The sequence below is a fragment of the Nanorana parkeri genome, unplaced genomic scaffold (genome assembly GCF_000935625.1).
Source record: "Nanorana parkeri isolate BGI_ZX_2015 unplaced genomic scaffold, ASM93562v1 scaffold17, whole genome shotgun sequence".
In the NCBI taxonomy this organism is placed as follows: Eukaryota; Metazoa; Chordata; class Amphibia; order Anura; family Dicroglossidae; genus Nanorana; species Nanorana parkeri.
In genome coordinates, this window is record NW_017306285.1 from 2,601,394 (window position 1) to 2,624,724 (window position 23,331).

At 49.6% G+C, this 23,331-nt stretch overlaps 1 protein-coding gene across 1 annotated transcript in view; it reads left to right on the forward strand.

Annotated features, from left to right (window-relative positions):
• Positions 1–23,121, forward strand: part of ARFGAP1 (ADP ribosylation factor GTPase activating protein 1) — a 23,801-nt gene extending 680 nt beyond the window's left edge. The window contains exons 2-12 of the mRNA XM_018560225.1: positions 2,165–2,228; positions 2,790–2,899; positions 4,003–4,174; positions 4,418–4,518; positions 4,626–4,712; positions 4,873–4,984; positions 5,080–5,136; positions 7,673–7,705; positions 13,175–13,231; positions 21,906–21,976; positions 22,481–23,121. Of these exons, the coding sequence (XP_018415727.1) occupies positions 2,169–2,228; positions 2,790–2,899; positions 4,003–4,174; positions 4,418–4,518; positions 4,626–4,712; positions 4,873–4,984; positions 5,080–5,136; positions 7,673–7,705; positions 13,175–13,231; positions 21,906–21,976; positions 22,481–22,823 (1,203 nt within the window). The 5' untranslated portion in view covers positions 2,165–2,168 and the 3' untranslated portion in view covers positions 22,824–23,121. The remainder of the gene's footprint in view (positions 1–2,164; positions 2,229–2,789; positions 2,900–4,002; positions 4,175–4,417; positions 4,519–4,625; positions 4,713–4,872; positions 4,985–5,079; positions 5,137–7,672; positions 7,706–13,174; positions 13,232–21,905; positions 21,977–22,480) is intronic.
• The last annotated feature ends 210 nt before the right edge of the window (positions 23,122–23,331 follow it).

The following is a 23,331-nucleotide window of genomic DNA, read 5'->3' on the forward strand; positions in this document are numbered from 1 at the left end:
TGAAGATCCGGTGTCCCTGGGTCGGAAGGGGTTGAAGATCCGGTGTCCCTGGGTCGGAAGGGGTTGAAGATCCGGTGTCCCTGGGTCGGAAGGGGTTGAAGATCCGGTGTCCCTGGGTCGGAAGGGGTTGAAGATCCGGTGTCCCTGGGTCGGAAGGGGTTGAAGATGTGGGGTCGGAAGGGGTTGAAGATCCGGGGGTCGGAAGGGGTTGAAGATCCGGCGTCCGGGGGTTAGAAGGGGTTGAAGATGCGGGTGTCGGAAGGGGTTGAAGATGCGGGTGTCGGAAGGGGTTGAAGATCCAGTCTCTAGGGGTTAAAGACCCGGCGTCCCGAGGTTAGAAGAGGTTGAAGATCTGGGGTTGGAAGGGTTTGAGGACCCAGTGTTAAAAGGCGTAGGGGTTAAAGACCCAGTGTCCTGGGACTGAAGATCCGGTGTCCCTGGGTCGGAAGGGGTTGAAGATCCGGTGTCCCTGGGTCGGAAGGGGTTGAAGATGTGGGGTCGGAAGGGGTTGAAGATCCGGGGGTCGGAAGGGGTTGAAGATCCGGCGTCCGGGGGTTAGAAGGGGTTGAAGATGCGGGTGTCGGAAGGGGTTGAAGATGCGGGTGTCGGAAGGGGTTGAAGATCCAGTCTCTAGGGGTTGAAGACCCAATGTCCTGGGGTTGAAGACCCAGCGTCCGGGGTTAGAAGGGGATGAAGATCCGGTGTCCGGGGGTTGGAAGGAGTAGGGGTTGAAGACCCGGTGTCCCGGGGGTTGGAAGGGGTTGAAGACCCGGGGTTGGAGATCTGGTGTCCCGGGGTTGAAACGGGTTGAAGATCCGGTGTCCTGGGGTTGAAAGGCATAGGGGTTGAAGACCCAGTGTCCCAAGATTGGAAGGGATTGAAGATCCAGTGTTCTGGGGTTGGAAGGGGTTGCAGACCCGTAGTTGAAATGCGTAGGGGTTGAAGGCCCAGTGTCCAGGGACTAAAGACTCAGGGTTGGAAGGGGTTGAAGACCCGGGGTTGGAAGGCGTAGGGGTTGAAGACCCAGTGTCCGGGGACGGGAGACTCGGGGTTGGAAGGGGTTGAAGACCTGGGGTTGGAAGGCGTAGGGGTTGAAGACCCGGGGTTGGAAGGCGTAGGGGTTAAGACCCAGTGTCCGGGGACTGGAGATTTGGGGTTGGAAGGGGTTGAAGACCCGGGGTTGGAAGGCGTAGGGGTTAAGACCCAGTGTCCGGGGACTGGAGATTTGGGGTTGGAAGGGGTTGAAGACCCGGGGTTGGAAGGTGTAGGGGTTGAAGACCCAGTGTCCGGGGACTGAAGACTCGGGGTTGGAAGGCGTAGGGGTTGAAGACCCGGTATTACTAGTACAAAAAGTAATGGGAAATCCAATATTTTTTATAATCTGTCCTGTGGCGGTGACAGTAGTCTAAAGGTGGATTTCCCCCGCTTTGCAGAGTTTTCCTCTCACTTCCTGTTTTGTTTCTGGAATTGAGGGACATGGGCCAACCATGGAGCACTGTAGTTTCTCAAACGGAGTAGGCAAAAAGTGACATGGGCCAACCAGGGAGAACTTTGAGATCCCAAGTTGGGTAGGAAATGAGTGACAAAAGCCAACCTTGGAGAGCCGTGGCTTCACAATTAGGGTTGCACAGATACCAAGTACAGTACTCGGTGCAAGTACGAGTACATGTACCAATACTTTTGAGCTCCAAGACTAGACTAAAGAAAAATTAAAAAATTAGGAGGCCGCTGTCATTTGTAAGGAGCACACGGAGCTCCTGGGATTTGTGCATCTCTGTTTTAATGTATGATTTTGTTTTTAGAAATATAAATAAAGGGATGTACAGATACCAGTTTTGCGAGTACGAGTACTGGTACTTGCCGAGTACTTACAAGTACGAGTACTGATACATTTTTGTTTATTGTCATGTGACAGGTTTTCTAAATCAATACAGACTAATGATTTCAGGACAATGGTGGAGCGCCAGAGCCAGGCCCCAGCTGCAACCGCTGTAACCCTGGTAGTTCTCATGAAAATGCCAAGTATCTGCACTGGCACTCGAAAAGTATCTGTGCATCCCTATTCACAATCTCACTATAGAAATCCTCCCCCGCATCCTAGCAGCCGGTCTTCATAGGGATGGAGCTATGAGGAGTATATAACCCTTTGTTTTATGTCTTGCAGAGCAATGGCCAGTCCTCGGACAAGAAAAGTCTTAAAGGAGGTTCGGGTACAGGATGAGAATAATGTAAGTCGGTTTCTGCGAGCCATGTCCCTGTCTGGGTGGTTTTTATGTCTGAAGCCAGTTTTGGTTTTTTTGGGATAGTGTGTGGAAGGGTTAGAACTTCTTAGACCAGAATAGGTGTCTCCTTCAGAGCCTTCACTTAGCATTGTACTGATGTTCCTGTATAGCCCAATGAACAGGCTGGAGTGTGATAGGCAGTTGCTGAAAGGAAGGATCTGAATAGTGGTGTCACCTTCCAGTTATAACAAAGATAACCAATAGTAGACACCTCCCAGATGTCACTCCATCTTACTTTTTGGGGACTCTTGGGGGTGGTCTGGTATGCTAAGTTCCATCAGCTGTCCTTGTGAAGAGCCTGGCTCTTCTCCTACCTCCTGCTCTTCACTGTTGGCTGATCACTTAGATTGGTGGCCCCTCTGACCAATAGCGAGGCACAGAAAGTTACAAAGGTGGTGCCATGGTTAGGGCCACGGAGCTTCTGTGTCCCTGGAGGACACAATAGAATCTGGCCGTTTCTGGGATCATCTCAGTAGCAATGAACACATCTCAATCTGTCTTTTCCAGATCTGTTTTGAGTGTGGGGCGTTTAACCCTCAATGGGTCAGCGTGACGTATGGTATCTGGATATGTCTAGAATGTTCTGGAAAACATCGGGGCCTCGGAGTCCATCTCAGGTGAGAGTCTCCCATCTGTTATATAACGTTTTTCATTGACCATAAGCATGGTGGAGGTAAGTGGCTGTGAAAGTACCGAAACCAAGTCAACCGGGCAGTGGTGGCCTTCATATGATGAGATAAAGGCTTCAGGAATGGCTGTTTCGAACATGTTAAGAGCTTTTCATATTGTTGACCAGCCAAAGGAACATAAACTGCGAGTTGCCGGTCTGTGAGCTCTTACAGGCCAACAGTTTATCAAGGACAGTGACTGTTCTAGCTTTAGAACATCTCATGGTGCCAAGCAGAGAAGGAGATCTGGGTAACGGCTCTAGGGACGGTTCCAAGGCTTCGAATAACAAGTCATTTCATGGGGATGTATGATGCCTCAGATATTCTTAATGCAGTCTTGTGGAGCATGCTTTGTTAACGATAAAGAGAACCTACTCGGAGCAAAGTATCTGATTCTTTTGATAGCCCATACCTTTGCTATCAACGCTTATCTACCCTGAGTCTCCTGCCATCCTGTTGGAGTCCTGTGTAAGATCCATACCAGTCATTATTGGAGACTGTGGACCTTTCCCCTCTCATGAAGGTTCTCAGGCCTGGTGATGGACCACATTGCATCATGAGAAGATATGGGCCCAAGGTCACCTGCTCCACCTTACTGTGGTTGATGTGTTTATATAGTTAAGTCAAATGTTGTGGCTGAAGGTGCGTGTTCCTTAATTGCCGGGGGTAGAGATGTTAAAAAAACATATGTGGAAGACAAATGGTGTTGAAGGCCTCCAGCACTGTTTAATGAAAGCTTTTCAGTTTGACTTGGATGGCCTCTTTCATGCCTTTTGTGATCCAGTTGTCCTCTCTATCTAAAATGTGCACCTTACTGACCTTGGAAGGATGTCCCTTTCCTGAAGGTAGAAAAACCTTGACCTGTAGAATTTGCCCTCCTACGTTGGGCCATTGGTTTGTTCAGAGGTTGTTTGGTTTCCCCAATAGGTGAGGCCTTCCAAAGTATCTGTCTTCCACTGTAAACCCATCAACCACCTTACTATGGTTGATGTGTTTATATAGTTAAGTCCCTCTCGTATGGCGCTGATGTTGATGTTTCTGCTTCCTCCCAGCTTTGTCCGTTCGGTCACCATGGACAAGTGGAAGGATGTGGAGCTGGAGAAGATGAAGGCCGGAGGTAACGCCAAATTCCGCCAGTTCCTGGAAACTCAGGATGACTCTGACCCCTGCTGGAGCCTGCAGGAGAAGTACAACAGCCGAGCAGCAGCTCTCTACCGCGACAAGGTGAGGCTACCCGCCCGAGGGCGACTGGTGGCTTTGCTCTTACTTGGAATTGAAGAAATACAATCTTAAGTCAGACATTTGTTAGATTCTGTTTAAAGGTCAGTCCATTCAAAGCCGATAAATCTGTGTTTTGGTAGATGCTGAGGTATTTGTGATACACATAGATGACATTCAGTTAGGGTTTACAGCTACCTCAACTACCATGAAAACGCTGGGAGAACATTATAGAATATATATGTTTAGATTGCCACGTTGACTGAAGGCCGGGAGTGGTCAGAGGAGACATCTGAAGCCCGAAACTGGACTCCTCCACAGCCGAAGATGATGGGTGGCCCGCCTCATCGGTAAGACTCTTCTGGTCCTTCCTCTCCTGGTCATTGGAATCGTCTGGTCATGTGGTGTTGTAATCGGAAAATTGAGACCAATCCGTGTTCTTTTCCTCCATGTTCAGCTCAAAAGTAGGAAGCGGCAACAACGGAGGGGGCGGAGACAAGGCATTTGAGGACTGGTTGGATGATGATGTCAGTTCCTATCAGAGGTAAGGTCAACCTGTTGTGCAGAGGATGATGGGAAGCAGTCGTAAAGGGGAATTTCTGATCTTCTTGGCAATTTTTTTTAATACATCATGGCTTTTTTTAAAGTGTAGGGGCTTAATCTTTTTGCGGTGTTGAGATTATGGGACAACCCTTGTCTTCTAGTGGTGGTGGCGCCGGGAACCAGGAAAATAGATACGTCGGTTTTGGTAATACAGTTAACCCTCCGAAGAAGGAAGAGGACTTCTTGAACAACGCCATGACCTCGCTGTACTCGGTATGAGAAGATAACCCCTTACATTTACCTATCGGCGTTCTATAATATGGTTTGGTCATGGGGCACAAAAAGACTTTTAATTTGTCTCCTTACAGGGCTGGAGCAGCTTCACGGTCGGCGCCAGCAAGATTGCATCTGCTGCCAAGGAAAGTGTAAGTGATATAAACATGGTAAAAAGTGAGCTCCATGTTCCTTTCCGGTCTGCATACTTGTTCCTGGCTCAGAAAGCATAAAGAAGGCCAGCATAACAGGCAACTTCAGGAGAGGTCAACAGTGGTAGGGCTAATAGTAGGTAGACTCATCACATTCTCTAACGCTGAAGGGGTTTCGTAGCTTCTCCAAGCCGCCTCTTTAGTTCAATGAATGTCAGGAACATACCCTAGCATTGATATCCACAAAGGTAGCACAGACCCCTCAATCCAATCGCCATGGAATGTGTAGATGTTGATTATCCACGAACATGATGGAAGGTAAGTCATTAGAACAGGGTGGTTCCACAGTTCCATTCTTGGTGTCAGGAGGTCTGCATAGGTGGTAATTTCTCAAATGTTGTGGCTGAAGGTGCGTGTTCCTTAATTGCCGGGGGTAGAGATGTTAAAAAGACATATGTGGAAGACAAATGGTGTTGAAGGCCTCCAGCACTGTTTAATGAAAGCTTTTCAGTTTGACTTGGATGGCCTCTTTCATGCCTTTTGTGATCCAGTTGTCCTCTCTATCTAAAATGTGCACCTTACTGACCTTGGAAGGATGTCCCTTTCCTGAAGGTAGAAAAACCTTGACCTGTAGAATTTGCCCTCCTACGTTGGGCCATTGGTTTGTTCAGAGGTTGTTTGGTTTCCCCAATAGGTGAGGCCTTCCAAAGTATCTGTCTTCCACTGTAAATTTTAACATCTCTGCCCCGACAACTTGACAGCAATTCACACCTTCAGTCCTATGAATAGAAAGGTTAACACCTATCCAGACTTTTTGACAAGGATGGGGCCAGTGGTGTCACGAGGGGGGTGCGGCCCGCACCCGGGTGACACCATGGGTGGGGTGGCAACTAAATGACTGACAGTCATTTTGGTCTCACCCCCTCTGAAAGGTTGGGCACTTGGTAATGAACCGAGAGCCCGACAATTGCAGGAGAGAGGAGAGGACCCAGCGGCATACCTTATCCTACCTGGCAAACGTCCCCTCCTCTCTTTGCCAGCGTCCATCACCAAGATAGCCGCTGGCATGTATCACCAAGATCGTATGCCCGATGACGTCACTGCGGGGGGTGTCACCCGATACCCGCTCCGGGTGACACCTGGCCTTGGGGCGCCCCTGGATGGGGCTATAGCTAGAACAAGGTGGTTCCACAACTTTCACACCTCGCATCCTGTACTTGGGCAAGCCGCATCTACACTTTTCATGGCTATTGGTTAGAGGTGTCTGTGCTACCCATGGGGTATCTTCCTGACACACATTCGAAATGAAGAAGCTGCAAGTCTAGTTGAGCAGGTCCAGCTGAGTGTGTCTTTACTACTATCTATACCAGGACCTGGATGAAGGAGAACCTTCACAGACATATCAGCAGTGGTTCAACAAAAAACTGAAGTCATCAACTTGCGCAACTAGATGGATTGTTTATGGACTATAATAATAGTCTTAAAGGAACTCCAGTTATACTGGTGATTACTCCATATCGGCAGTGGTAGCTGCACATTGCAGCGCACTTGATTTGGCTTTCAGTTTGGTTTTCAGTCATTCCTGGTTCCTTTTTACCTTTTAATGCTTCATTTGTTAGACCCGTTGAATTCAGGGGGCAAGGAAAGCCAGACTCATAATGTGTTCACATGGAATATTTTATATTAGAGGTGCACCGAAATGGAAATTTTAAAACTGAAACGAAACCGAAATTAAAAAAAATGTCAGGCCCAAACTGATACCGAAAATGTTTTTTATTTTTTATTAACTTTTTCTTTTTAAAAAAAATATTTTTATTTATTCATTTTTTATTAAATATTTTTATTTTTTACTTTTAGGGGCTTCGGGGAAATATTAGGGGTCTAAACAGACCCCTGATATTTCCCTTTTTAAAATAGAAAAAGAGATTGAGAACACAAAGTCCTCAATCTCTTTTTCTGTATCCCCTGATATAAATGAAGAGGAATCCTCAATGAGTGTTCCTGTTCATTGATAACATGAGTACATTGTTTGTTTACTATAACTACAATTATGAATGAACAGGAAGTGATGTAGGTGACTTCCCATTCATTCCTAATTGAGGATATAGTTAACATACCATGTCCTCAATTATGTACACACACTCAGCGATCACTGAGTGTGTGTACATTGCTTTTCTCTCTGACACGCTGTCACAGGAGGCTGAGCGAGCGGTGTAGAGAGGAGAGCCCAGCCTCCTGTGACAGCGCTGTCTCCGCCCCCACATCGCTCTGCCGGACTGCGATAGGCGGCAGAGCGGTGTGGGAGGAGACGCCGGCCGCTCACAGCACTCTCCACCGCAGCGCTCGGCCGGCTGTCACTTTCTCTTCTCCCCGCTGGGACACAGAGCAGCGCCCAGCTGGGAGGAAAGAAATCCGGGATGCGCCGATGTATCGGCAGGAAAGTGCCATTTTCGGCCGATATATCGGTGCATCCCTATTTTATGTTTATGATGAACTGCTTCTTATAATGCTTGTATGTTTTTCTATTTCTTATTAGGCAACCAAGCTGGGAACACAAGCCACCCAGAAGGTAAGGTCAGACAGGACTGAAGGAAGGGTTGGCTCATTGGCCTGGCGTAGTGACGGCTCAGAGTCGCCCTCCTTTGGTGCTGGGACAGTAACTATTCCTCGGGGTAAATTTATACAGCAGCAGTGTGGCCTTACCACTGCATTAAAATAAATACTTGTGTGTATGTGTATATGTATGGACACCCCTGTAGGTATTAATCAGAATGAGACCTGTTCACAAACCTTCTGATATTTTACAATTTTGACCATTTCGTTGACTTGATTGATTGAATTGTGTGATTGATGTCAGTATAATTGCTCACCATTATCCCTCTTGTAGGTTGTTCCTGTGGATGTCACCTGTCAATGTGTCTAGGGATGAGCTCAGGTTCAGACCAAGTATATTGCTGAGCCTTCGCTCCCCCGGACCTGAAAGGAACACGGGGCCACTTAAACATATTCACATAAGCAAAGGGGCGAGATGCTGACGACATTGACCTCGTATACGGTCATGTGGTCAGTGACATGAGGCGCTATAAGGACAATACAGTAATACCTCAGTTCACGAACGCTTCTGTCCGTGAACAATTCGGTTCGCGAACAGAAAGTTTGGCAAAATGTTGCTTCCGTTCGCGAACTCCACATCGGGTGACGAACACGACCGTGGCCATCTTCCCCGCTGTGACACTTGATCGTGGCTTCCTCTAGTCGAGATCGCGGTCGCAGACAGACCTGTGCACACTGTAAAGCTTTTTTGTGTGCTTTTTAGCACATACTGTACTGTAAAGTATTATTCAATCCAGCATGGCTCCAAAGAAAGTGCAGAGCAAGCATGGTGGTAAAAGGAACCTTATGGGGAAATTTGTTTCGGTTCGCAACCAATTCGGTTCGCGACCAGAATCGTGGAACAAATTAAGTTTGTGAACCGAGGTACCGCTGTATATGTCTTTGTAATGTCTCCTTCGCAAGACGTACCGTTATACCCCAGGATCCATCAGGGGCTGGAACAACTAGTGGATGGCGCCACAGTATACAATCTAGAACAGGGGTCTCAAACCTCCGGCCCTCCAGCTGTGGTGAAACTCCAAATCCCATGATGCATCTCTCTCCGGGAGTCATGTCTGTGGCTGTGAGCATCTTGCAATGCCTCATGGGATTTGTAGTTCCACCACAGCTGGAGGGCCGGAGGTTTGAGACCCCTGATCTAAAAGATATGTTGTCCGCACACCATTCTGCTTCGGAATATCACTTTGCCTGACGAAGGGGTCCTGTGAGGATCCGAAACGTTGCATTCACATTTCATGCTAAAGGAATACCAATAAAGAGGACATTAGAAAGCAGAATGGTGTGCGGACAACATATCTTCTAGCCTATAAGGACAATGATGTTGCAGCATTTTACCCCTTGCCTTGGGCTGGGAATTCCCCGGCTGCAGCTGATTGGGCAGAGGTGGAAGGAGCTTCCGTCCATGTTTGGGGGACCTGACGTTCTGATCTCAATCTAAGCTCATGCTAGACACAATGAGCATTCCTTGTTACCTGCAGGCCTACATCTTCAGACGCACGTTATGCTTTGTATAACGCAGCGCGTTGGTGTGAACTGAACCAATAGGACATCAGGCAAATTGCATTGTCTATGCGTTGGGATTGCCCAATGCTTATGATGTGAATGGACTCTTAAAGTGAAATGAATATACCAATATGCGGTATTTGCCTGTACTTATACCCAGTAGACGGTCAGTGATCAAGTCAAACATCTTTGAAAATGAAACAATGGAGCGTTGCCACTTTCAGGATGAAGGTTGAAAACCAATCCGCGTGTCCAATGCCAAGCAGCTCTAAATCTTCCACCAATCAGTAGTTTTGGTGCAGAGTTGACTGCCCGTTCATTTTCAAGGCTGTGCTTCTTCTGGATGTGTGAACCTAGATGAAAAGCTATCTGATTGGATGGTGCAGACAACACGCCTTCTTCCTGTTGTAATAGTAATCTGCTGTGCAATGTATAAGTGTAGTAAAAAAAGTGAATTGGTGAGGTTGTTGAAACCATACTAAAGCGGCTTCTTCTCCCTCCCTCCCCCCATCTCTGCCGGCGTGCAGTTTTGGGGAGGGAACAAGCATCCAGCGGACTCGGTAATGGAGCCGTACTTGTAGGCATGGTCTGTGTATGGCTGTTGTTATGGTTTCATGTGTTGTACGGAAGCCCCAACCTTTACTTCTCATTGTTCCCCTCCTACAGTTCATTGCTGCTGGCTTGTCCAGTAAATCAAAGAGCGAAGATGACTTGCAAAGTGCAGTACCCAATGAGATTTCACTTTATTGGAGTCACTTCAGTTAAAGGGTCAGTCCACTGTAGTGGCCAAAAGTGGGTGGCCGCCTGACCGTCACACTTAAGTTATATGACCAGAAGTAGATGGACCCTTTCAAAATTGGGACATTTCTCTTTTGATCATTGAAGGACTCAGTGGAGATCTTTAGATCTTGGCCAAGTGTTGGTTCTTGGTCAAGATCTGGAGATCTCCACTGAGTCCTTCAATGAACGCAGATAAATCTTTTTTACAGTGAGTACAAAAATCTTATTTTTAGACAATTGTGCCCTTTCAACCTTGTGGCAAGAGCTTGGTGAAGGCCCTTTTCTGTTCCAGCATGACTGTGCCCCTGTGCACAAAGCCAACTGCATAAAGAAAAGGCTTAATGAGTTTAGTGTGGAGGAACTGGAGTGGCCTGCACAGAGCCCTGACCTCAACCCTACTGAACACCGTTGGGGTGAATTGGAACATTAATTGTGAGCCTGGTCTTCTCATCCAACATCAGTACTTGACCTCACAAATGTTCTGAATGGGCACAAAGTCCCACAGGCACACTATATTTTCCCAGAAGAATGGATGCCATGGTTTTGGAATGTCCACCAAAGCTCATTTAGGTATGATGGGTAGGTGTCCACAAACTGGACATAGGTGGAGTCAAGCAGGTCCTTGTGCTCAGTTTTGCCAGTTCCACCTAACTCAGAGTGTTCCCCTTCCTCCTGTGATATTCTCTGGTGTACAAATACATGATAGCCATGGAACTAGTGTTTCCAGAAAGAGAGGTCAACAATGGCAGCCTCCATACTCCCCACTACACGTTTCCTTTAACCTTTGGACTTGCTAAGACAGTTGTTGTACCTGTTTTGGGTGGACTGATGCTTTAGCAGATGGATTCTGATTTGTCATTGTATTACCGGACTTTGCACTTCATTATTGCACTACGTAGGGACATAAAGTATATGTAAAGCCTCCGTTTCTTAATTTTGGATAGAGTAAGGAAGGGTTAAAACATCCCACTCGGGGGTTTTCATTTACTTCTCACCCTGTAGTCACAACAGGAAGTGGGAAGAATTCTCTCCAAAGCGAGTGGAGATCCCCAGTTAGTTCTCACCAGAACAGGTGTCCCCACTGGAACAATTTCCTCTGTTGCTGTTCTAGTGGTAACTCGAGTTTTTGGGTTTCCCTTCACTTGGCAGTGGCTAGCAGGGAAGACAAAGTGAACAGAGGTTCTAACCCAGGGGTAGCCAAACTCCGGTCCTCCCAGCTTTGGTGAAACTAGAAATCCCATGATGCATCTCTCTCCGGGAGTCATGTCTGCGGCTGTGAGAATCTTGCAAAGCCTCATGGGATTCGTAGTTCCACCACAGCTGGAGGGCCGGAGTTTGGGTACCCCTGATCTAACCCCTCGAAGAAGGTTTTGGCTTTAGATACACTTTTAATAACTAAATGCACTGGAATTTCATAGAGAATGTTGTATATGACCAGTCACTCTTCTCTCTTCTGTGCTGTGATGTCTTCCTTCCCAGCTTCTATGGACCCATCTTATGTTCTCCTCTACTCATATTTGCCTGTTCTCACCCTTCATTCAGTGATGTAGTCTCAGTGCATTGTGTGCAGGTGATATTTAAAGCTTCCTTCAGTCTTGCACAGTTGTACCGGCTCCTCTCCCGGACTGAAATGGCCTCCTCTGATTTCACTGCACACTGGGAGCTTCTCATAATGTGCATTAGAAGCTGCAGCAAGTCAGAGCCCGCCTCATTTCCTGGCTGGAGGACGTCCATCCCCAGCCTGACTGTCTCTAGCCCGCCCCCTCATTCTTTTATGCAAAGCTTTTATTTTGTACTCATTAATAAAGTAGACACTGATTTTGTTTTTTTCATCTTTTTGTAATTAAGGTGGAACTGTTTTAATACTGTAGATTTATCTGACAATTACAGTATTTAAACAGAGGCACACTGCCATCTCCACCGGCAGACTGATGATTTATTGAACATACAAAGCAGGGGTAGCCAAACTCTGGCTCTCCAGCTGCGGTGAAAATACAAATCCCATCATGCATCTGTTTCCAGAAGTCATGCCTGTGATTGTCAGATTCCTGTAATGCCTTAAAGGAGAACTATGGGGTTATGGTTTTTCCCCACAGTTCTCCTAAGGCTAACGGGAGGACACAAACTAGCGTCCTCCCGTCACCCAAAGCTCAGTATAGCTTGCGGTATACTGAGACACCGCAGCCGGAACGGATCCCGACAATTCTGTCTGGATCCACCCAGCTGCGTGAGTGACAGCTGGCTCTGCCTATCTAGAGGCAGAGCCAGCTGTACCCGCCCCCTCCCCCGTCCGTTCCGCCAGTCAGTGCTGGAGGATCGGAGGGAGGGGGATCCCTGCAGGGAGCTGTGAGTGACAGTCACGGCTCTCTGCAGGGATAGATCGAGAAGTGAGCGAGCGACGGTATTTGTTCGCTCACTTCCCGATCTACTGAGCCGACCTGTGACAGTTTCATTGTCACAGGTCGGCTCAGATTATGAGGCTGAGTGAAAATCACTCGCCTCATAATTGTCCTTTTAAGGGTCTTGTTATTCCACAACAACTGGAGGGCCAAAGTCTGGATACCTCTGAAAAAAAGCCTTGAGTCTGCATGTAGGGGAACAACTTTGATCGGTTCCCTATTATTAGTAGGGACCGAAAGGTTTAGTGAAGGCTCAGTCTGACAGCTAGCAGCTGTGCACAGTGTCGGCTGCTAGCTGTCAGTTTAATATACCCTCAACATGGGCCATCTTGCAGCAGAACATTAAAGACTGAAGGCAGAAAGTTGTTGGAGTGCCTACAGGGTTATGCCTGACGTTGCACCACTGAATTACCTCCATCTTGCTTCTCGTTTCTTTTAAATTCCTCTTCCGACCTGCCTTCTGTCTCCCCATTTCCTTGCATGCAGTCTGTACGGATCAGTGGTTTGCATGACTGACTCATGTACGGCACATACAGTTGACCATTTGTGAGAAAAAGTCTAAGCACCCTCAGGAATTTTCTAGATGATACTAGGATCACCTTTGAGAAAATCGCTGAGGGTTCACAAACATTCTCTCACAGGTGTCGGCGATATATGCAATCTCCCTGTATCCGTCTGTCATCCACTCTCCATCCTGACTTGTCTCCTTTTTTTTTTTCTTCCCCCCCCCAATCCCTGGATAGGCCTCTGAGCTAGGCCAGACCATTAATGAGAATGTTGTCAAACCAGCCCAGGATAAGGTAACTTCACAGAGTCCGCACTATTTGTAGAGATCAACACTGCTGGTTGTGGGGCTCAGCGCGGTCTATATGTTAATCAGTGTCTTCTGTCTGTGAAGGTCCTATCCGTGTGTCCACACGAGTACCTGAGCTATAACCGATGCTGTGAGGTGGAAGTGTATGGGGAGTTGACGCTGGACTTCCATTTATTAGGAATTATTATACGTCTCTAAAGTGAACCAGTCACCTTAATAATTCAAACTGGGCATACGATGGGAAGAATGTCCCTTACATTGGTGGTCAATGGAAAGAATGTCCCTTACATTGGTGGTCAATGGAAAGAATGTCCCTTACATTGGTGGTCAGAGGGAAGAATGTCCCTTACATTGGTGGTCAATGGAAAGAATGTCCCTTACATTGGTGGTCAGTGGGAAGAATGTCCCTTACATTGGTGGTCAGAGGGAAGAATGTCCCTTACATTGGGGGTCAGTGGGAAGAATGTCCCTTACATTGGGGGTCAGAGGGAAGAATGTCCCTTACATTGGTGGCTAGTGGAATGGATGTCCCCTTACATTGGTGGTCAGTGAGAAGAATGCCCCTTACATTGGTGGTCAGTGGGAAGAATGTCCCTAGCATTGGAGGTCAGTGGGAAGAATGTTCCTTACATTGGTGGTCAGTGGGAAGAATGTCCCTAGCATTGGAGGTCAGTGGGAAGAATGTTCCTTACATTGGTGGTCAGTGGGAAGAATGTCCCTAGCATTGGAGGTCAGTGGGAAGAATGTTCCTTACATTGGTGGTCAGTGGGAAGAATGTCCCTAGCATTGGAGGTCAGTGGGAAGAATGTTCCTTACATTGGTGGTCAGTGGGAAGAATGTCCCTAGCATTGGAGGTCAGTGGGAAGAATGTTCCTTACATTGGTGGTCAGTGGGAAGAATGTCCCTAGCATTGGAGGTCAGTGGGAAGAATGTTCCTTACATTGGTGGTCAGTGGGAAGAATGTCCCTAGCATTGGAGGTCAGTGGGAAGAATGTTCCTTACATTGGTGGTCAGAGGGAATAATGTTCCTTAAATTGGTGGTCAGTGGGAAGAATCTCCCTTACATTGGTGGTCAGTGGGAATGTGTCCCTTACATTGGTGGTCATTGGGAAGGATGTCCCTTACATTGGTGGCCAGTGGGAAGAATGACCCTTACATTGGTGGCCAGTGGTGGTTAGCATGCCACTCTTAACTGACACCTAGAAAGACCATTGTTGCTATCTCTGCCAAGTGGCATTGGCCTCATATCTATGTAGGCAGCATCAAATAGGAGGTCAATCAGCGACAGCTCAAGACATTCCTAGCAACCTCTGGATGAACTCTAGGCTTCCATGGAACACTGGTTGACAATGACTGTCATATACTGTGTGCCCCTTAGAGTTGCAGCTCTCTAGTAGGTTGGGCTGACGGGTTCATCTGTCATTCAGCTCCTGAGAACATCATTAAGACACCAACCTTCTGATAGCTGCCAAGTGGCTGGGGCTTAGTGTCATGGGGAGATGAGGTTGAGTTGATAAAGTAAGATGGGACATATCAATATGGGTGCGGGACTTCCCATCCAAATTGCCCCCAAACCCTTATAATAAAACTTAGTTGGAACTGTACCTTCCTCCTCTACAGCATACCGCGTTCTGTAATGCTACAGGTGCTCTTTAACACTGGCTTTCCAATTGTTGCTTTGTCCACCGTGGGTCATTGTCTCTCCGTGTTGCTTTGCTAAGCTCTCATCGGTCATTTGATGTTTTTTGTCATGAAAAATCTTAAGAACTGCTTTGCAGCTTAAGTTGCCAGAAGCTTTTCCTGCACATTGGGCGATTTTATAACGATGATTAGAGAATGGCACTTTCATGAATAAAGGCCGGATATGGAATCAATAAAACCCAGCAGTTGCTGAAATCTCTGACCACAAGCAGTTCTCACTTTCCGCTCATCCTTGCAATGACAGAGCTCCTAATATGAAAGCAGAGGATGCGACACCCTCACTGATCGGTTTCTTTGACAACCTCTGATGTACGCCACAGCTCATACAGTCTACACCAGAAAAAGCCGTCATTGCATTATAGGAGCTGAGCTGTTTTTTTTTGTCCTGGTTTAGTTCTGTCCACATGTAGAAGGTCGAGGGGGAAGTGTAGACATGTATGAAGTGAACATTTAAGGATCATCCTGCCTCTCTCTGCCCAACTCCTTCCCACTCCCTTTCATCACCTAATCTGCTGCGGACCCGCTCAATGAACATCCATAATTGTCACTAGCATCCTAATGCATTATGGGATGTGTAATTCTGTGTGGCACCTGTAACGAAAGAGGCAATGACATGTAGTCCCACAGAGTACCCTCCCATGTAGCCCGGCCATACTAGGTAAAAAAACACTGATTTATGGCATCACGGGTACCTGTAGCTACTGCTACCCCTTTGTTACTCCATACTAAACTAAGCAATTTTAGCTGGAGCTAGCAGGCAGACATACTGCAGGAGATGGTCAGAGACTCCTGACATACTACAGGAGATGGGCAGAGACTGCGGACATGGTGGGGGAGATGGGCAGAGACTGCGGACATAGTACAGTAGACGGGCAGAGACTGCAGACATAGTACAGGAGATGGACAGAGATTGCGGACATGGTGCGGGAGATGGGCAGAGACTGCGGACATGGTACGGGAGATGGGCGAGACTGCGGACATGGTACGGGAGATGGGTCAGAGACTGCGGACATGGTACGGGAGATGGGACAGAGACTGCGGACATGGTACGGGAGATGGGCGAGACTGCGGACATGGTACGGGAGATGGGCGAGACTGCGGACATGGTACGGGAGATGGGCGAGACTGCGGACATGGTACGGGAGATGGGCGAGACTGCGGACATGGTACGGGAGATGGGCGAGACTGCGGACATGGTACGGGAGATGGGCGAGACTGCGGACATGGTACGGGAGATGGGCGAGACTGCGGACATGGTACGGGAGATGGGCGAGACTGCGGACATGGTACGGGAGATGGGCGAGACTGCGGACATGGTACGGGAGATGGGCGAGACTGCGGACATGGTACGGGAGATGGGCGAGACTGCGGACATGGTACGGGAGATGGGCGAGACTGCGGACATGGTACGGGAGATGGGCGAGACTGCGGACATGGTACGGGAGATGGGCGAGACTGCGGACATGGTACGGGAGATGGGCGAGACTGCGGACATGGTACGGGAGATGGGCGAGACTGCGGACATGGTACGGGAGATGGGCGAGACTGCGGACATGGTACGGGAGATGGGCGAGACTGCGGACATGGTACGGGAGATGGGCGAGACTGCGGACATGGTACGGGAGATGGGCGAGACTGCGGACATGGTACGGGAGATGGGCGAGACTGCGGACATGGTACGGGAGATGGGCGAGACTGCGGACATGGTACGGGAGATGGGCGAGACTGCGGACATGGTACGGGAGATGGGCGAGACTGCGGACATGGTACGGGAGATGGGCGAGACTGCGGACATGGTACGGGAGATGGGCGAGACTGCGGACATGGTACGGGAGATGGGCGAGACTGCGGACATGGTACGGGAGATGGGCGAGACTGCGGACATGGTACGGGAGATGGGCGAGACTGCGGACATGGTACGGGAGATGGGCGAGACTGCGGACATGGTACGGGAGATGGGCGAGACTGCGGACATGGTACGGGAGATGGGCGAGACTGCGGACATGGTACGGGAGATGGGCGAGACTGCGGACATGGTACGGGAGATGGGCGAGACTGCGGACATGGTACGGGAGATGGGCGAGACTGCGGACATGGTACGGGAGATGGGCGAGACTGCGGACATGGTACGGGAGATGGGCGAGACTGCGGACATGGTACGGGAGATGGGCGAGACTGCGGACATGGTACGGGAGATGGGCGAGACTGCGGACATGGTACGGGAGATGGGCGAGACTGCGGACATGGTACGGGAGATGGGCGAGACTGCGGACATGGTACGGGAGATGGGCGAGACTGCGGACATGGTACGGGAGATGGGCGAGACTGCGGACATGGTACGGGAGATGGGCGAGACTGCGGACATGGTACGGGAGATGGGCGAGACTGCGGACATGGTACGGGAGATGGGCGAGACTGCGGACATGGTACGGGAGATGGGCGAGACTGCGGACATGGTACGGGAGATGGGCGAGACTGCGGACATGGTACGGGAGATGGGCGAGACTGCGGACATGGTACGGGAGATGGGCGAGACTGCGGACATGGTACGGGAGATGGGCGAGACTGCGGACATGGTACGGGAGATGGGCGAGACTGCGGACATGGTACGGGAGATGGGCGAGACTGCGGACATGGTACGGGAGATGGGCGAGACTGCGGACATGGTACGGGAGATGGGCGAGACTGCGGACATGGTACGGGAGATGGGCGAGACTGCGGACATGGTACGGGAGATGGGCGAGACTGCGGACATGGTACGGGAGATGGGCGAGACTGCGGACATGGTACGGGAGATGGGCGAGACTGCGGACATGGTACGGGAGATGGGCGAGACTGCGGACATGGTACGGGAGATGGGCGAGACTGCGGACATGGTACGGGAGATGGGCGAGACTGCGGACATGGTACGGGAGATGGGCGAGACTGCGGACATGGTACGGGAGATGGGCGAGACTGCGGACATGGTACGGGAGATGGGCGAGACTGCGGACATGGTACGGGAGATGGGCGAGACTGCGGACATGGTACGGGAGATGGGCGAGACTGCGGACATGGTACGGGAGATGGGCGAGACTGCGGACATGGTACGGGAGATGGGCGAGACTGCGGACATGGTACGGGAGATGGGCGAGACTGCGGACATGGTACGGGAGATGGGCGAGACTGCGGACATGGTACGGGAGATGGGCGAGACTGCGGACATGGTACGGGAGATGGGCGAGACTGCGGACATGGTACGGGAGATGGGCGAGACTGCGGACATGGTACGGGAGATGGGCGAGACTGCGGACATGGTACGGGAGATGGGCGAGACTGCGGACATGGTACGGGAGATGGGCGAGACTGCGGACATGGTACGGGAGATGGGCGAGACTGCGGACATGGTACGGGAGATGGGCGAGACTGCGGACATGGTACGGGAGATGGGCGAGACTGCGGACATGGTACGGGAGATGGGCGAGACTGCGGACATGGTACGGGAGATGGGCGAGACTGCGGACATGGTACGGGAGATGGGCGAGACTGCGGACATGGTACGGGAGATGGGCGAGACTGCGGACATGGTACGGGAGATGGGCGAGACTGCGGACATGGTACGGGAGATGGGCGAGACTGCGGACATGGTACGGGAGATGGGCGAGACTGCGGACATGGTACGGGAGATGGGCGAGACTGCGGACATGGTACGGGAGATGGGCGAGACTGCGGACATGGTACGGGAGATGGGCGAGACTGCGGACATGGTACGGGAGATGGGCGAGACTGCGGACATGGTACGGGAGATGGGCGAGACTGCGGACATGGTACGGGAGATGGGCGAGACTGCGGACATGGTACGGGAGATGGGCGAGACTGCGGACATGGTACGGGAGATGGGCGAGACTGCGGACATGGTACGGGAGATGGGCGAGACTGCGGACATGGTACGGGAGATGGGCGAGACTGCGGACATGGTACGGGAGATGGGCAGAGACTGCGGACATGGTGCAGGAGATGGTTAGAGACTGCCGATATGGTACAGGAGATGGTCAGAGACTGCGGACATGGTACGGGAGATGGGACAGAGACTGCAGACATGGTGCGGGAGATGGTCATAGACTGCGGACATGGTACGGGAGATGGTCATAGACTGCGGACATGATACGGGAGATGCTGTCCGGCACACTGGTCTTTTCAGCTGTCAGGTGCACAAATGCATATGAGTACCTCTACCATTGTAAGGAAGAGCGAGTGACTACGTATGAGTTATAATTAGTGGTCACAACTGCTGCTTTTATTATAAAGTGATGGGTTGAAAACAAAGCTTACTATTGGTTGTTGGGCCCTGCGCAGTCCGATGAGGACTAGTAATGCTTGTATCACTAGCACTAATGGGGATCCCTATTCTCTAGCCCACCTTCTGTGTCCTGATTGTGACTAATGCTTCCTGTGCAAGGCGTGATCTATTAACCAATACTGCACCTCCTAACGCCAAGCCCGCTGCTCTAATCTATGCAAGGCAACATCGCTGCACCTGATTGGCTTTTTGGTGATTGGAGTCCGTCCTCCCTGCACATAACCACCACCCTCCTCTAAACCCACCCCCTGTATCCCTTTTCCACCCACGTTCTAGGTAAAAGAAGGCCGAATCTATGAAGATGTCACCAGTTCAGTATCCAGTCTTGCCGTAAAGGTAGGGGGTGCTGTGATGGCACCGTGTAGCTGGACGCCACATCCTGTGTATATGTCAGTTGCTGGTGATCTTGTGTGAACAGACTTTCAAGAGAACCTGTCACACCGCTTCAGGAATTAGACCAGTGTGAGGAGTGGTGATATGCTTTTAATGTGACCACCCCCCTAGAGTGACCCCAAAACACCCATGTAAACTTGGACTTCTGTGGTTAGAGCATAGTCACCCCGCAATGTGTGGGTTATCACATGGGAAGTGGAGACGTACCTACTCTGTGTTAGTGTTCATGACATGGTCACCCCACAGCATGCAATGGATGTGGCGACAGCTCACGTGCCGTCTTGTATTTACTATGTCAACCTCTAATCAAATATGTTTTTGTTTTCTTCACGCTTCCTTCTTTTTTGGATGTGGCGGTGAGTCCTCTATATGTCTATACCCTATGCAGAGGTAACCTTAATGTGCATCCTATTCCTAACCTGAGTCATATTGCTGCCAGAGATCAGTGAGCTCTACAAAGCTGTGTGCATTACATTTAAAGGGCAGCTGTCAAGGTAGAGCTATGCTGCCATTGTGCTTTGGTATTGTCATCCACATTCAATGTGTCCCTTATCTGGATCAATAAGCCAATAAAGTAAGTGAGGTCGAGGACACAGCATCTTTCAAGTGCATATTTTCCCTTCTTTATTCCCCTACAGCTTTATTCAGCCACCAGGACCACAATAAGAAAGCCTTGTGTTGGCTCCAAACCAACTTTTTGGAACCCAAAGGCTTCTTTTGACAGTCCTGGGCCAATCATTAGACACCCAATGCTGCCACATGGGAGAAAGGAAGTAGGTCACCCATACCTGGAAGTGCCAAATATTTCACTCCCATAGGCTGTGCCGGATATATGACCCCCATAGGCTGTGCCAGATATTTCACTCCCGTAGGCTGTGCCAGATATTTCACTTCCGTAGGCTGTGCCAGATATTTCACTTCCGTAGGCTGTGCCAGATATATCACTCCCGTAGACTGTGCCAGATATTTCACTCCCGTAGGCTGTGCCAGATATTTCACTCCCGTAGGCTGTGCCAGATATTTCACTCCCGTAGGCTGTGCCTGATATATCACTCCCGTAGGCTGTGCCAGATATATCACTCCCGTAGGCTGTGCCAGATATTTCACTCCCGTAGGCTGTGCCTGATATATCACTCCCGTAGGCTGTGCCAGATATATCACTCCCGTAGGCTGTGCCAGATATTTCACTCCCATAGGCTGTGCACAACAGCGGAGGAATGAAGGAAAAGGGAAAGTGTTCTTCTAGGGAAGGTGGGAGCTAAGTGAATCTTTTTTTGCTCCATATGGACTATGGAAATGTTCACTTTAAAGACACCATGTCAGGTCTCTAAAGATGTCAGACCAGTACCTTGCAGCAGAAGACTGATGGCCAGGTCTTCGATCTCCCTTCTGTTCTAGCTCTGCAGCCTCTGTAAGTCTCTTAGGCATTTAACTCCTTCCAGATACCTGTCCTCTTCACTGTGCGTCGTGTTTCCTTCCTCTGACCCCTATGTAACTACAAAACTTGGCAGTGGAATAGAGGTCAGATGCTGGTACTAGAGTGCGTGGTGAGGGGAACAGATATCCAACATGTCTGGAGGTGGAATGAAGGGGAGGTCAAAGACATGGGCCACTGGCGAGGTGGGTGTTCTGTCTTCTATAGCATGGTACTGGTAGTTCTACATCTTTAGAGACCTGACATTTTGTCTTTAAAGCTCTGACCAAAACGGTTGAAGTCCTTTTGGATTATGAAGGATCAACATCTCTGACAACATCTTCAGTATGGGTATTTCTATAAATCTTTTCATTATATTCAGCACGAATGACAGGTTAGCTGAGAGGGCTCAGGGTAGGATAGGCAGGTCACTTTTTCTTTGTTGCTACCCCATTGCTCTGTTCAGTCAGGAGGTGCCAAGAGAAATAAGCAATACTTTCGCTATGTGACTCCCTCCCCACAAGGTGATTGGCTGCTTAGGCACCCAGCACTGTCACATAGGGTAGGGAGAGGGTCCTCAGCCCTGTGTAAGCTCCAAGTTATGATTTGGGGCTTACACAGGGCTTCTTCACTTCCAGAGGCTGAGCGAAGCAGCGAAGTAGTTCAAGGAAAATGAGTTTGCAGAGAAGGGTGGCAGTGGAGCCAACGCTAAGTAGGGAGAATTGTGTTACCAGCCTGTTTTGGGTATGCTGTTGGTTTGGCATATGATGGCAAAGAGCAGAATATAACCTTCAGTCTCTTCTCTAGGTGCAGGGCGTTGGGACTAAGAGCTGGAAAGATGTCACCAGCTTTTTCTCAGGGAAGAGTGAGGACAACCCAGACAGGTGAGTGATGAGTCCCTTGTATGCTTTTGTTGGACCTGTTTAAAGAGGATCTGTATTGTGTGAACTGCACTCAAAAAAGGCAGGCAGAGGACAAAGGACTGGCCAGTATGGCCTGTGGGTACTGCTTTGTGTTTGAGTGTGGAGGTGGCCATCTTGGTAGAGGAGCAGGGCTTTGTTGCTCATGTCAGAGCTGCCCCCCTGATGACTTATGGGGGAGTATTTAAGGTCAGCAGGAGGAGCCTCATATCCCCAGAATAAATGAAGCAGAAGCAGGGAGATCCTTGCACTGCAGGTCTTCAAGTACAGCTTCTTATCCAGCAAGGAAAACAGTAAGTAGCAGAGGAGTTACATGAAATGAATGCTCACTCCCTTACCTTAGATACAGTATCTGGCATGGAAGAAGGTCATTTTCCTGGGGTTGAGATATTGTTAAGCTCTATTTTCTTCTCTTTCTTAACCAATCTCATGCAGTCTTCTCTATTTTTTCTTTCTGAAAACCCGCAGCTCTATACCTGGAGAAGGCTACCAGCAAAGCGCCAGCGACGGCTACCAAAACGCCACCTCGGGAAAAACATTCTGGGAGACGTTCGGCAGCTCGGAGGAAATCAAGAAGCCGACCAAGTCGCCGAGCGGGGACAGCTGGACGTTCCCGGAGAACACCGCGGAGAGGAAGAGCTCAGATAGCTGGGAGGTGTGGGGCTCCGGGACCACATCCAACAACAAGAACAGCAACAGCGACAGCTGGGAGAACTGGGACAGCCACTGGGAGGCCGAGGGGAAGGGGAAGAAAGGGGGCAAGAGCCAGGCGCCCTCTACGGATGATGGCTGGGATAATGCTAACTGGTAGAGCGGGAGGGGGAGAGAAAACTTGACGGGGTGGAGTTGGGAACTCTTTATCAAGTACCTTAACAGTCCAAGCCAGATATAGTATATAGATATCCCAGGATGCTTTGGGTGCAGACATGGTGCCTCTCTTGCCGCGGCATTCGTATTACAGAGTCATTGTGTAGCAGCCAAGCATCTCTGGGATTAGAGATCTCTGCATAAAACTATTTATAGCTAAAGTAGCCACATAACTTATTTTAGAAAGAATGAAGACGCCTCTTACTGCCTTTTGGGGAACAAATTTCAAACCTGAACCATAGTCTAAACCGAACATATTTTACACCCCTCCACCTTCAAAAATATTATCTATTAATATCAGCAGCTCCGGGGGGCTCCTTTGCGGCCCACCAATCATTTGTCGTGATGGAAGGTCACAAGCCCTCCCTTTTAAAGCAAACCTGTCCTTTTCTTTACTCTCATCAGCAGTGTATACTTACCTTTCCTTCACTCCGCTCAGCAGTTGGAGCTGA